This window comes from Manis pentadactyla, chromosome 8 (assembly GCF_030020395.1).
Source record: "Manis pentadactyla isolate mManPen7 chromosome 8, mManPen7.hap1, whole genome shotgun sequence".
NCBI lineage: Eukaryota > Metazoa > Chordata > Mammalia > Pholidota > Manidae > Manis > Manis pentadactyla.
In genome coordinates, this window is record NC_080026.1 from 8,937,986 (window position 1) to 8,953,483 (window position 15,498).

The 15,498-nt window shown below is 40.3% G+C and overlaps 1 protein-coding gene across 1 annotated transcript in view; it reads left to right on the forward strand.

Annotated features, from left to right (window-relative positions):
* The window catches only part of SLC38A11 (solute carrier family 38 member 11), a 53,739-nt gene extending 43,556 nt beyond the window's left edge, over positions 1-10,183 (forward strand). The window contains exons 11-12 of the mRNA XM_036884340.2: positions 236-367; positions 8,733-10,183. Coding sequence (XP_036740235.1) covers positions 236-367; positions 8,733-9,026 — 426 coding nt within the window. The 3' untranslated portion in view covers positions 9,027-10,183. The remainder of the gene's footprint in view (positions 1-235; positions 368-8,732) is intronic.
* Positions 10,184-15,498: the final 5,315 nt, after the last annotated feature.

Sequence of the window (15,498 nt, forward strand, 5' to 3'; positions counted from 1 at the left end):
GCCAGCAATATAATCCACTGCCTAATAAGTCAACCAAGAACACGTGCTATTGATATGTGTGTGAGTGTCTATGTTTAAGTACTTTGAAAAAGATAGAACATTCATATGGCTAATGATTTGATTGATTGGTTAATCAGTACTATTTTATACTGTCTTAAGTGCTATTATATGATATATTCTCTTCATGCTACATGCCTCTGAGAATCCCTCTCTAAGCCATCTGTTTGTTGGGTAGGTAATCGCCAGTGTCTTTTTTGGTGGGACACTTTCCTCAGTCTTTCACATTATCATGACAGTGGTCATCATCACTGCAGCCACGTTTGTGTCGCTGCTGATTGACTGCCTTGGAATCGTTTTAGAACTCAATGTGAGTAAAAAGATTTATTCCTTCCGTTCTAAAAACCCCTTTAAAATTAATGTTTACATTCATTTATAATTACTGTTACATTAAGATGTATTTCCCTTAACAAGGTATCACTTCTGAAGTAGAATGAAAATACGTTTTGTGTATTACAGTAAATATTTATAATGATGATACCGTGTACTTTATAGCACTATATACTTGTAGAGCAGTGGTTCTCCAATGGGGAATTTTGCCCCAAGGGACATTTAGCAATATCTGGAGACATTTTTCCTTGTCACAGCTGGTAAGTGAGTGCTCCTGGCGACTGGTGGGTGGAGGCGGGGGGTGCTACTAAGCTGCCACAGTGAACAGGACAGCCTGCACCACAAGAAATTATCCAACCCAAAAAGTCAGTCGCGCTGAGGTTGGAACACCCTGGTTTAGAGCACTTTATCATATTTTATTTTCTATAATACCTACATATCCCTAAAAATAACTACAAATTAAATGGATCTGAAATTTCCTTTGTCAAACAAAAGTAAGTTTGGAGAGATGCATTAAGAACATGTGAATGAAGAGAGCTGTAGCCATACACCAAATTCACTTACCATGGCCCAAGTCTTTTTTCCTTAAAATATTTTTTTTTTTCTCCTTAGACCTTTCCCTTGTGATTTCTAACCCTCCCAAATCTCACACTTCATCATATCACATCTGAATTAATACTGGCTTTTTGTTTCAACTAGCACATAGTTTAAGTTCTGTTTCTAATTTATCATCATCCCGCTTAAAAATCTCAGCTTCCCAACCAGAGTAAGCATAAACTTTGGTGCCTCTAAAATAGGACCCCATGCCTTTTTTGGAAAGTTATTTACCACTTACTATATCAAATCTACTCTCAGCTCTAGTCAATCTTACTTTGGGCCTATCAGCAAGCTATAATATTTCTTTTATGTTTCTTCTTTTCTGTAATTATTATTTTCCTTTCATTTCTGTCCAAATCTTACAAAGATTTGAGGTTTAGTGCCACTTCTTCATTTATTTGATCAAATATATACTGAGTAATCGCTAGTACCTCACAACAGAGATACAGTGATGGGAGGAAATCAGAAAGGATCCATACTTTCTTGGAGCTGTTCTCACAAATATAAAAGTTCAGCTGTTACATAGGTGATGAAGAAGAGAAAGGGGAGTAGATGGACAACCAGAAGACATTTTTGAGAAAAGATTGATGGGATTTGGTGACAGATTCAATTCGAGGATCAGAGATAGTAGAACACATCCAGAGCGACTTCTTGGTTCTACTTTGTGGAGCTAGGATAGTGATGGCACTTGGAGAGACATGAACGAGACTTACAGGTGGGATGCCACATCATCGTTACTCACTCCACTGAGGGTGGAGGGATACATGAAGGTATTACTGTCAGTGCCCAAGGCACTGTTCTCTCCAGACAGAGGCAGTAAAACATTCAGGCAGGAACACACTATTGGGGATTTTCATGTAGCAGGTTTATGTGAAAAGCTGGGAGTAGGCAGCTTCTCAAAACCACAGGGGACTGGGGAATCATCTCCCCCACCAGAAACAGAAAGGTGGACAGACACCAAAGGTAATTTTTGCCTACTCCCCAATTTTGCATAGGCAAAAAAAAAAACAAAAACCAGTAGGTTCACTCAAAATACTTTCACATTCCAAACCTGATTTATGCAAATGGTGACTGTTCCTTAAATGCACTAAGCTGATGATGTATTACCTTGTATCATCTACTGTTCAGACTGTCCATAACCTTCCCTTCCCTACCAAAGTATAAGTTCTCTGAAGACAAGTGACATCTAGCTGCCTTCATTGCCCCCAGTTTAGGGCACAGTTTTAAGAACATAAGGGTCGAATTACTGCATGGGAAATTACCCCGTGGGAGCACAAGTTCAGGAACTATTTCTACAAATGATCCTGGACGTAAGAGATTCTTTAGTGTAGCAACAGGAAACTAAGTTGATGTTAACAGTCATAGTAAACCCCAACTATGCTGAGAAAATTACCACCATAGTGATTCCCAGCCTCTGTTGTTTCTCATTTTGTGAATTGTCTCATTTGACTTCACCTGTTGTTTGTTTGTTGTTTAATATTGTAGGATGATGATATGAGAGAAAATATGTTTATCAGATCCCTGACCACTCACCATATCTTGATAGCCTAACAATTTTTTTTGATTCCTTTAAGTTAACCAAGCATACACATATTGCTTAGTTTTCAGGAATGATGTACTTTTGTAAATTTGGCCATGACTTTTTGTTAATTGCTAACCTCCCTCACACTTTCACAACAATATTCTCAGCACATTATCACATTAAACATTCCCTATTGCACTTCTGGTGAAATTTGTCTGGGGTTCAGACAGAATTCTGGTAATGTAATCAGAGAAGGATATTTGGTGAATAATACCTGTTATAGAGTCAAGATGTGAGCTGGCTGTAGAGGATTATTTTTTAAATTAAAACATGATTCTAGATCCTTAGATTTTTAAAAACCTGGTTGTATAGACATTCATTTAAAAAAAGAAACAGCAAAGGAGTGTGCTAAATTGTCTGTTATGATCAAATAGCCCAAGACAATTACACTAGTTTGAAAGCATTTTGTGGAATTAATGAGGTCTAGGATAGCCCTTCTTTTTCAGACCACCTGAGCCTATGTTTTTCCAATCGACAAAAGTCCTTTTTGATATTCACAGCAACGTATTCAGGTCTTTACTCAACTCCTTTTTGTGTGGGCATTTGTCATGTTTAGTAGAGCTAGACTGAGTGTCATTTGTGACAGCAATTAATGCAGGCTGGATCATGTAACTAAAGCATGCTAGGTTCCACTTCAGAATGACAATGTGAGCTAACATGTAATGTGTACTCTGTGCCAGGTATTTGCATGCATTATCTCCTTAACCAGCATTAATTTTACAGATGAAGAAACTGAGGTACAGAGTGATTCAATAGGTCACACTAGCTGTTAAGTGGCAGAATCAAGATTTGAATGCAGGCGTTTGGATCCTATAGCCCCCATTGTTAATCATTGTGCTAGTCTGAGGTTCCCTAAGTATAAGAGAGGCAAGCTGCTCTCTGCCTCTGGACCTCTCTACCCCCACAGCCGTCTCAGTCTGTTCTCAGCACTGCCACCACTACAGCCTCTGCTCTCTGCTCTCCTGCAGCCTTGCAGCCCTGCCACCGTGTCACCAGAGCACTGGGCAGTGCTCATTATATAGAGTCAATAACGACGCATTGCCCACACATGTGTAGTGAGTGAGCCAAAGGAGATGAGTAAAGTAAGCAAGTTCATTTCTCCACCATTTTTTAAGTTAAAAATCTATGCATGGAGTTTACCTGTGAGGTTGAGAGTAATCTGTAATATATATATGGATAGACTTTAATAATGGGTTAAGATAAATACCAGCAAATTAAGATGACATGAGAAGTTTTTCACCTAGATTAATAATCTTTAGCTAATAGCTTTTATCTTAGTTAATAATTGTAGTACTTTAGGAGTTCTTTTCTATGTAGCTTCTGAATCATCACTAAGTAAAATAATGATTATCACAGATGAGATGTGTAATGAGAGAATTAGACCGTCCATTTGCAAAGTTAGGGAAATGTTTTTACTTGGTACAACTAAAATAATATAGGATAAATTATATGAAGTTACTGTCTTGCCAATGGGTTTCAGCCCTGGACAAGTTCACTATGGATCCAATGAGACCAAAGAAATGACAGTGGAATGTTCTTGGGTTGAAAGCATTTATATCCAACTTTCTTTCCACGGTGGCAGGTCCATCACTAGAATCCTGTCCAGTCAGAGCGAGTCTGCACCGAGCAAGCTGCTCTGTGCTTCTGGGCCCCTCTGCCTGCACAGCCGTCTCAGTCTCTGTCCTCGGCGCTGCCGCCACCCCAGCCTCTGCTCTCCGCTTTCCTGCAGCCTTGCAGCCATGCCACCATGTCACCCAGAGCACTGGGCAGTGCTCTTTATATACAGTCAATAGTAACATATTGCCCACACATGTGTAGTAAGCTAGCCAACCAGGGCCAGGTGAGAATCCTGGCCACAGGAACCTTCATTTTATTCATACTCCACCCCTCCAGGATTCTTGCCTCTCAATCTATGTGCCCTTAGTCCTCTGCAGTGGCCCTTGTGCAAGGAAGCTGGAACATTGTAACCAAATTCCATAATCTATGACAATAGACAAATAACAAAAATTACAACAAATTATAATAACCCTCAAGCCTGAGGAGGTCCATTGCCATCAAGTGGTCACCCTGGCTGTATTCACACCAGTTCTACTCAAAGGAGTTAGCCCGAAGGACCACGGGTGGGCCTTGCAATACCCACCTTCTCCAGCCTCTCCAGCAAACAGTCGTGCAGACACACAGGCCGGTCTTGTTGCTTTACCTCTGCCTCTGCTCAGCCCTCAGCTCCCGGAACCGCCGCTCCGGTCCCAATCGCTGCCACAGCTCCAGCCATCCAATGTCCTTCCGTCTGCGCCTGCGTTTTCAGGCCAACCCACTCCTGGGTCCTCGCCACCTGCACGGGGCCCTTTAAATTCTCCCTTCGAGAAGCAGACCGCGTCCCTTCTGTGCGTGAGCCTGAGGGCAGAAGCGGGGCCTGGAGGGCGCCACACCCGAGGGGGGCTGCCCCTCTCCTGGGGGATCCTTCCGTCTCTCCGCTAGCTCTCAGCCGGGTGGGGTCGCCACCCAGGAGGGGCCGATGCCTCCGGCACGGGCAGGGCCTCCGCCCCTCCGTTCCCGGGGCTGACGGCTGCGCTACACCCTCCACCTGCCCCGCGGCCCCTGGCCGCCCGTGTGCTGCTGCTTCTCGGGCTGCTTCCTCTCGGGCCACCACGACGTCCTTTACTATTTCCACAGCCCTTCGTGGTGATGCCACTTCAGTCAGCAGCAAATTCTTTCTCTTGGGGTGGACCCCAGTCCTCCACCCCTTCCCAGTACCCCATGTCCACTGGGGGACACTCGAGTGTCTCCCCATCCATAGGGGCAGCCTTTTCCTTGGTCAACAGTGAACCCTGCTGACTGTCGCCAATTGTCTTGCCAATGGGTTTCGGCTCCGGGCAAGTTCACTATGGATTCAATGTGACCAAAGAAATGACAGTAGAACGTTCTTGGGGTGGAAGGGTTATACCCAACTTTATTCCCACGGTGGCAGGTCAATCACTAGAATACTGTCCACTCGGAGCGAGTCTGCATGCAGCAAGCCAGTCTCTGCCTCTGGGCCCCTCTGTCCTCGGCGCTGCCACCACTACAGCCTCTGCTCTCCTGCAGCCTTGCAGCCATACCACCTTGTCACCCGGAGCACCGGGCAGCGCTCTTCATATAGAGTCAATAATGACGCATTACCCACACATGTGTAGTGAGCTAGCCAACAAGGGCCAGGTGAGAATCCTGGTCACAGGAACCTTCATTTTATCCACAATTAATTATTTAATAAAAAGCAAAACCCCATTTAATAAAAAGCAAGAACATAGGTTCCCTTTTATTTCATTGTTTTGATGCCACTAGACAAAAGTAACTTATTTTTCCAAAGCAAACACACCCTCGATTTTAAAAGATTCATTTTAGAGGCAAACAAAATTAATGTAAGTCCCATTCCTGGGTCATAAGGAGCCAGCTGCTCAGCCCTGCTGTTGCTGTTAGAGAAGGAGTGTCTGCAGTCATGGGGCCCTCTGGGTTCCTGCTCACAGTAGTACAAGGAGAAAAGAAGAAGTAGCTGGTGCCTGTGGCTGCAGTAACCAGCCCAGCAAGCACTGTGTGTCGCTCACAGTGGAAGGAAGAGAGCAAGCCAGCAAGAGCCCACACACAGAGGAACACAATCATGTGGGTGAGCAAGCGCTGGTCCAAGCTGCCAAACATCTCCTATGCTAGAGAGAGTTTCCTTTCAAGGTATAGGAATACATTTCATGAGTCCAAATTGATTACAAAGTAGAAAACTTTTAAATGTGTAAGTACTATCATATTTACTTTCAGCTGCCTTGCATCATCTGAGAGATTTCTATTCAGGTGGGAGAATTCAGATACTTACCCAATTTATGCTGCCAGTAAAAATCTTCAACACCTTCTGTAATCTCCCTACAGCAAACTGCAAAAGGCACTGACATCAACAGTGTTACTATCAAAGGACACTGTTATCCTGTCTTTATAAGTAAGGCCATATATTTTGTCTGTTTAAGAAACAGAGTATTTATATCCTGTCAAACAATTTCAAAAATTATTCCAATGCCAGTGGTGTATTCTCAAGCAAGCCTAGATGAAATAGCTCAGATAAGCTGCACTGATTCATAGGGATCAGAGTAGGTGGAACTGCTCTATTATTTTAATGATGATCTTGGGTCCCTCTCATAAGAACTGCGCTTTCTAGGATTAAGAAAGTAACTGCTATCAGACAAGATACCCAACTGGATTTCAAACATTTGTTACACAGTTTTCCCACTGATTGCTACTTTCTCAACTCTTAAGAATTAGAGCACAAACAGAACACCCATTGCTTTGCACTGCCCAGAAAGTTAGACTTGGAAGAGTCCCCACACGCTGACTGATGACAACATCTTAGCAGCAGCTAGTGGTGGTTTTCATTCTGCCACTGAGCAGTTTCAGAGGAATTAGCTTCACGTTTGTTCCTATAAAGAGAAGACTCTTACACTCACACATGTACATATATATATATTTTTTAAATAATTTATTGTTTTCAAAAATTATTTCCAAGAAATCAAAGGGTAATTATTATAAACACAGTATGAGTTCTACAGTATATTTTATGACTTAAAAAACATTGTCAGTTTCAAGTGTCATGATAGAGCCTTAAAGTACCCTTAATTCATTTCATTCTAGCCATGTGAAAATGAATCCTTTATACACTCTATCTTTACTGGTATGCATTTGTATTCCAGTGCTGTGAATGGCAAAATTATATTGTCCATATACTTTAAATCAGAATACATTTTGGTACATCTTAGTATTTTTCTCATTCTTGTATCTCCAGTCGTAGAAGTATTTTCCTCAAGTGGGGTCCCTCCTATTCTTGCCTTAGAAGCTGCCTTGCTTTCATGGGTTAATTGCAATTTCTCTGGACTTTTGCTGTTCTTGTAAAAAATAAAAAAACATATTTTTGGAATTGTAGTTGTAATATTTCTGGTATGAAGATGGCACTTAGTATAAAATAATTTTAGTACATAGTGATATTGAGAAAATAGTTCCTTGAAAACTTTCCTAAAAAAATTTGTTCTTTTATATCATCCAGCTTTAAAATCAGTTTCCTATGATTTTCCCTGGAGAAAATCTACCAAAATAATGTGTCAAAAAACTTTCAAGCCAGAAGTAACAGATGTATAGGACTTCATTATACTACACTTTCTATTCTTCTGTATATTTACAGATTTTCATAACTTTTTCAAATGTAGCAAAACATATATTTTTATGGAAAACTTCCTTTTAATTCTAAACCAGAGTCACATTTGCTATTGGCTATTTTTCAAGAACTTGTGTTTTATGGTTTAAGAGAATATTATCACATGATTATGTTTAATATATTATATTGATATATTTTGTTTAATAATGAACATTTTATATAATTAGAAAACTATATTGCCAAAAGAGCATTCAATTTTTAACATTTCATTTGAGAAGTTTCTAGTGAAATTTGGCCTCCTCAAGGGGAAAGTCTCTTTCCTTTGAAATCAATAACTCGATATTTTTATAATTGACAAATTTTCGATCTGATGTTCCCCCTCAGGTTGGACTTATCCACCATAAGCTAATGTGGGGGAGGGTGACTGAGTCGTAGTCATTTAGTTCTGCTCTCAATTTTCTGGGGTGATTAATGTGCTTAATGAGTTGCCCATAGGGTTATAATTTTCCTTTCTCATACAGATAGGTGCCTGCTTTCCTACAAACTCAATAATGAGGAAAGGTAATATGACCTGTGCGTCCCAACAGTCCCCTCCTCAACACAAATAACAAATAGACCTCTCGGATTTAAACAGCATAGTAGATATACAATAACTGAAATGAAGAATAGAGGGAAATATGATGTCACTGAAAATATGGGAAATTTCAAGAGTTTGCCAGCAGTCAGTCTCACCATTTGCTTTATTTCTCTATTATGTTTTGATCACTCATTTATAGCCTGATACACCATACATTTACCTCTTCTCATTTGTATATATACCACCAGAAGGGGAAAAACCTATCCCTAAGTCTTTCTTGGATTGTTTTTTCTTTCCTTTGGTTCCACAGAACCGACCATACTTTTAACATGGGCAGTGACAAACACATTTTGTAAATGTTTTTTTAAAAACTGCCCAAGGAACGGTCCATTCAGTAACCTCATCTCATCTCTTTCAATACACAGGGCGCGCTGTGTGCGGCTCCCCTCATATTTATCGTGCCGTCAGCGTGCTATCTGAAACTGTCTGAAGAACCAAGGACTCACTCAGATAAGATGATGTCCTGCATCATGCTTCCCATTGGTGCCATCATAATGGCGGCTGGATTCGTCATGGCTGTCACCAACCCTCAAGACTGTACCCACGGGCAGGAAATGTTCTACTGCTTTCCTGGCAATGCCTCCGTCACTAACAGCTCAATTTCTCATTTTCAACTGACAACACAACTTTCAATTTTGAACATCAGTAACTTTGAATGAGTTGCCTGCTTTAAAAACTATGTATATTTTCATAGACTTCTATAGTGTATGACATTCACACATGTTTTAGTCTGCATGTCATGAAATTATTAGTTTGGCATTTATTTAGACTTGGTTTTCTTTATTCTTTAGTCCAGTATAAAAGATAAAGAGGAAAAAAATTACATGTGTTTTATTTTAAACTGGGACAAAATACATGTTTTGTTTTAATGATGGCACTGCATTAATCTTAATTTGCAGAAGGAAAAGTGAAGCCTCTAGCATTTGCTGCCATCCTCTCAAAGCAATATTCTTTTCTTTAATGTGTGAGCTGACATATTGCACTCCAAAATAAGTAAGTGATTGTGGGTTGGAATTTCGTGGATGTGTCCTTTATGAGAAAGAAATGATTTTTCTCAAAGTTTATGGCATCTAAGGGAAGGAGAAGGAAACTCATATTCCAGGAGCAAAGTGAAGGTTTTATGTAATTCTAATTTTAGCCACATCCCTTGTTTAGAGGGTAGTGAACCCCTGGAGAAATAAGTACAATCCTTCTCATGTTAAGAGGATGAATAATAGGATGTACAGAGCAAGGTGGGTGAGGAATCAAAACTGCCTCTCAAGTTTTGATCCTATGGGAATACGACGGTAGTGCTGTTAAATGAATTATAAAGCAGGGAAAAGCCGCAAGCTGTTCTGAGGCACAAGCCCAGGATATCAGTTATGTATCATCTTTGGACCTGTTGAATTTAACCTGCTGGTGGGACTATGCCCTGGAAACTGAACCTTCAGATTAGAAGCTTGCAAGAGAATCAGGGGTACAGACAAGGCATTCTAACTCTTCCGGGGCTCCACAGATACACACTTAGGAGCTCTGTTGACAGGATTAACCAGAAGCAGACACTCAGGTGGAGTTTGGTATGCAGAGTATTTATTAGGGATAATAACTAATGGGAGGAGGGGGAAAGGAAGATGGGGAGAGTGAAATGGAACAGGCCCACGAAGCCTCCGTGAGGTCCACAGGGCGTCTGGAGCATACATGGTCCATGTGAGCTGTCCCTGCTGAGGTGAGATAGCCGAGTTCTGATACCACCGCCTCCACCAGCTCTTGAATGTGGGCACCTGTAGAGGATATGCCCCTGGGAGAAGCAGCCCTCCGCAGCTGAGCCAACCCTAAAGGAACTGTAAGTTGGCGGTTGCGGGCTGGTACCCGGCATCACGCATTTCCTTGCAGGAGGTCTGGGAGGCACAGCTGCGTCCAGCACAGCTGCCCTCGGTTTTTAATGAGTTTTTATATATTTTGCTGAGGATTTCATGTCTTCCTATCTATGGCAACCTTTCAAAAGTAACAAGAAAATTTGGGACCCTCTGGGTGGCTATGTTATATCAAGGATCACCCAGGATTTGATTTCTCACCTTTTCAATTGAATTTCAGTCAAGCTGACAATCCACAGTACTCTATTAACTGTTGCCAAATAGGAAATATCATAAGCAGAGTTAATATCCACATGATGTGTTTGTACAAATCCCAGTCCAAAAAAGAAAAAAAGAAATCCCACAAAAATGTGTATAAAGGATCGTTTCACTGTAGCTGGAGTGAAAAAGTGGTGAGAGCTGAGTCATCATGTGACTCAGAGTGAGAAAGGCCTATTGAAAGCGTCGGAAGCTGCACCTTACCAGGCAGAACCGGGCTCAGACATCGGGTGCTGATTTCTGCTTCAATAAAGCCGCATCGTGCCACTAAATTCATTTAAATTCTGCTGGCTGCATAGATTTTCAGTATTTAATTTACAGATTTGTTTTCTGTAACTGAGAATCACAAGGTTAAATGGTTTGTGCCTGTTTTTAGACTGATGCATGTTCTAATAAAATAATAATTAAAATGCTTGCATTCTGTACTGAGGGAATGTAAGGAAATTTTGCAGCAGCCCATCCCTACATTACTCAAGACTGAAAAACACTGACCTACATAGTTATTAGATAAAGTCATGAAAGATGAGGTTTCCAAGAGTGTACAAAGAGAAATGCGTCAAGGATAACGTAATTCAGCACGCAGCCCTCTATTATCTTGTACTTTGGGTATTGCTTCAGATAGGTGGACCTTGGCTTTCAAGAAGGTAAAAAAACTTCTGGTCGGAACTGAGTTTTGCATTAATGCCTAATAAATATTTGTTATCCCCCCAACCCCCATCAACTGTAGAATAAGACTGCCTTTGACCCAATTAGCTGCGTGAATTTTCAACATCTTTCAAATTATGATAGAATAAATCTTAGAAATTCACGTTTTGCAAGAATACTTGTCTTTTTATTTTGCCGCCACACAGAACTTCTAGATGCAGCTCCCATCTATTTATTGCCTCAATTTAATAAGAGATTTCCACTGAAATTCACTGCCTCCCAGCTACTTCTTGGCCCTAGCAAAGCAAGAAGATTTTAAGCTAATTTTTGAAGTTACTAGTACATTTGAACTTATAAAGTGCTTCTTCATTTAAAAGGGGAGGGGAGGGAACAGTATATTTACACACTAATGCGAACATCTAACAATATGTTTCCTGTAAGGGTATAGACTGGATGGCATCCGCATAGTTTATGGATTGGGTCCTTGTCCAGGTCACTTATAATAGGATCTTTAATCTCAATCCTACCTTGAGCCACCTTCAAATGCCAGAACAAGTAGATGTCTTGCCTCTGACTGTTTCCAATGGTGTCAAGCAATAACTGTGGCATCTTGTCTTTCTAAGAAGGACTCTGAAATCCAGGTTATCCAGCTAAGAAAATCCTGACTACTCCTCTGCTAGAGTTATACTGTACACATCTACTTAAAGATTAATTTATTGGGCAAGAGCAGGCCTCCTTCTGGTTTATCTGCTATAACCTTCTAGGAAAGCAGTGCTGGTCTGATTTTGGCCCGACAGGACCTGATGGTGTCAGGTATTCCAAGAGTGGCTCAAGCATGGACCAGCCGGCGACCATGAGGTAGGGTACCTATAAATGTTTTACTGACTGTGGTGAGGGTAATCAGATAAGTGCCTATAAGAATTTATAATTATTGTAAGAAGTGTCTAAAGGATCCTCCCAGGTAGAGCAAACATGCCAAGTGGACAAAACACCATGAGCCACAGTACACATAGTCTGTGAGAGAAAGAAAAGAGCACATAATCTCTAGCAGAGGTTCTCAGACTTCACCGTGGGTCAGCATTACCTGGAGGGCTTGCCAAAGCACGGGTTGCTGGGCACCCTTACAGTTTCCGGTTCAGTAGCCTGGGGTGAGGCCCAAGAATTTGCATTTCTGAAAGGTTCCCAGGTAGCTGCCACTAGTTCAAAGATCACATTTGGATAAGGTTGGAAGATGGACATGAGAGATGCTAGATGGGGCCGTCTGTTTACAGTCTGGGCAAAATACAGGCAAAATGTAGCGATGTCACGCTGGGGCCCAGGGGAGAGGCTGGAGGGAGAGCTACCGGCACACACTAAATGTACTTATCCTTTGTCTCTTCGAAAAATCATTTGGAGACGCCTACAGCGGGGAGTGGAGAAACCAAGACAGTGACACTAGTAAAGAGTAATGACGGGAGGCGAACAGAGTTAACAGCAAAGGAGGAAACGAGATTACAGTCTAAAGTCAACACAGCTGCAGCGGTGAAACTGAAAGCGTGGTCTGGAGCCTCCAGTCGTTCACTGAAGACAGCCTGAGCTTATTACGAGGAGGAAGAAGTAGACCAGTTCCTAAGAGTACCCCAGATTTTCCTAGGACTAAACTCGCGATGGAATGTCTTGGAAAATTACATAAAGAACATGAGTAAAACTGGCTTATGCTCATAACATCATGCAGATAAAGGATTCATGTAGCTGTCTTTTATAGGACACACTGATAGTCATTTCACTATGGAAGAATATATTCATAAATGATTTATCTGATAAGGACTTAACATCCAAACTATATAAAGAACACGTATACCTCAACACCAAAAAACAAATAGGCTGATTAAAAGATGGGCAGAAAACTTGAACAGACATTTCTCCAAAGAAGAAATTCAGATGGCCAACGGGAACATAAAAAGATGCTCCACGTTGCTAATCATCAGGGAAATGCAAACCGAAACCACAATGAGATACGGCCTCACACATGTCAGAATGGCCACTATCCAAAAGACAAGAAATAACAAGTGTTGGCAAGGATGTGGAGAAAAGGGAACTTCCTACCCTGTTGATAGGAATATAAATTGGTGTAGCCACTGTGGAAATCAGTATGGAAGTTCCTTAAAATAAAAAAAAAATAGAAATACCATACGGCCCAGTAATTCCACTTCTAGAAAGTTATCTGAAGAAAATAAAGTCCCTGATTCAAAAAGATATATGGACCCCTATGTTTATTGCTACATTATTTACAATAGCCAAGATATGGAAGCAACCTATCAATAAATGAATGGCTAAAGAAGATGTGATACATATACACAATGGAATATCATTCAGCCATAAAAACAAAAAAACCAAATGCTACCATTTGCAGTAACATGGATGTATTATGCTAAGTGAAATAAGCCAGGTGGAGAAAGAGAAATACCATATGATTTCACTTATTTTTGGATTATAAAAACAAAACAAAACAAAGTGAACAAAATGTCAGTAGACTCATAAACACTGAGAAGTGACTGGTGGTTACCATGGGGGAAGGATTAGGGTATGTGGAGGGGGAAGGTGAAGGCACAAAAATTCTCAGTTAGTAGTACAGCATGGAGAATATAGCCAACGATTCTGTACCATCTTCCTAGGTTGACAGGTAGTAACCGCACTAGCAGGGGTGAGGATTTAATAATATGGGTAACTGTTGAACCACTGTGTTCTATACTTGAAACAATATAAGGTCGTATATCAACTACACTTCAGTTTTAAAAAAATAACCATTTCACTATGTTTGCTCATTGATACTGTACATGATCGGTACATTTAGCTTTGGAATTTTTATTATATTGTTCACTTATAGCAATATGTTAAATGCTCCGTTGAAAAAAAAATAAAAAGCACATAGAGATTTGTCTGTCCTTCATTCCTAACGCCCACCTTCCTTGCCAATTTACAGCCAGTCTAATGCAGGGCCTCTCCCCTGAGCATTCTGCCTTCAGCTCTTCTCCCTTCAAGATGATTTCTCCCTCCCCTGGAATCCTGGAGTCCTTGTAGTGATGTTCTGTGAAGTTCTAGTCTGGCCAACCAGACTCAAAGTTCCTTGAGGATGGAGAATGGGTTTTAAAAGCCTCTTATTATTCTTCATAGACCTTAACATGGAACGTTGAATTAAACACTTAGGTATTTGAAGTGAGATTGATGGTGTAAAAGGGAAGATGGTTAATTATACCAATAACTATACATACAATTTTATTAGCTTTTTCCAGCTATAATGATTATCATACAGTAAAGTAGCCATTTAATGTGATGCAGTCATTCATCCAACAAACTGGCTTAGATATTAAGTGGGGTATCTTGTCTTGCTTTATGATGCATAGAACCTTCAGAGAAATCATAGAAATCATTTGGAATATTCTTAAAAGAGGTCTTCAAATTACATACCGATCAGTACATATCTATTCACTTGTTTTGAGTACTAAATAAATATTTACTTGCATATTTCTTAATTATAAGCTCCTTGAGACCTGAGACCACATCACACTTAGTTTTGCTTCTTATTTACCTTTTAAATGAATGGCTTGAATTTATCTAATTTAGATGTATTTAACCCAAATTTATAGCCCACCAGGAAATTTACATTAACCACTTCATTTAATATTATTTCTAAAAATACAAAGAGTTAAAACTTAAGTAGACCATGGGTTTGTGGTTTAGGTACAATTATCACCTTGCTAAATCTCAGCAGACAGCTCAGTAATTTGAGCACTGGAAAGGAGAGCCTGTTTAGTATTCAGGCAACAATTGAAGAAAAACAGCTCAGGCCACATATCAGTTTGCAGTTTAAAATTTGAAGGATTTTGGAAATTTTTATTTTCAAGGCACAGTGGCCACTACATATTCATTATTTTTTAAATTCTGTTCTGAAGGCCAAGACCAGTTCCAGAAAATCAGATCTAGTCCAGGCTTCTTATTGTCACATCCCATTGCAAAACAGCACTGTTCTTTAATTCTTTAGGTTCTGAGAATCAAAATAGTAGAGCAATTTCTAAGAAAAACAGAATTATTTTATGTGTTTTTTAAAGAACAGCAGCTTTTGGGTGACTTCTGACTTTTCTTACTCAATTTTGCACTCTTGTGAAGTCTTGAAAGATTTTTCTAAGTTACACCTTTTAGCTATTATTCCTCCATGTTCAAAATGTAGATGAACTAAAAGTTGAGTAATATGACCTGGGGTTTTATGTGCTCTGGGTCTCAAAGCATTTCAAAATGAATTTAGGTTTGTTTAAAAACAATAGACAAGGGAAGGAAATTAAACATTTAGAAAAGTAGGACTTAGAAAATCTTCTGGTTTTGTAGAAGGGGCAACTTG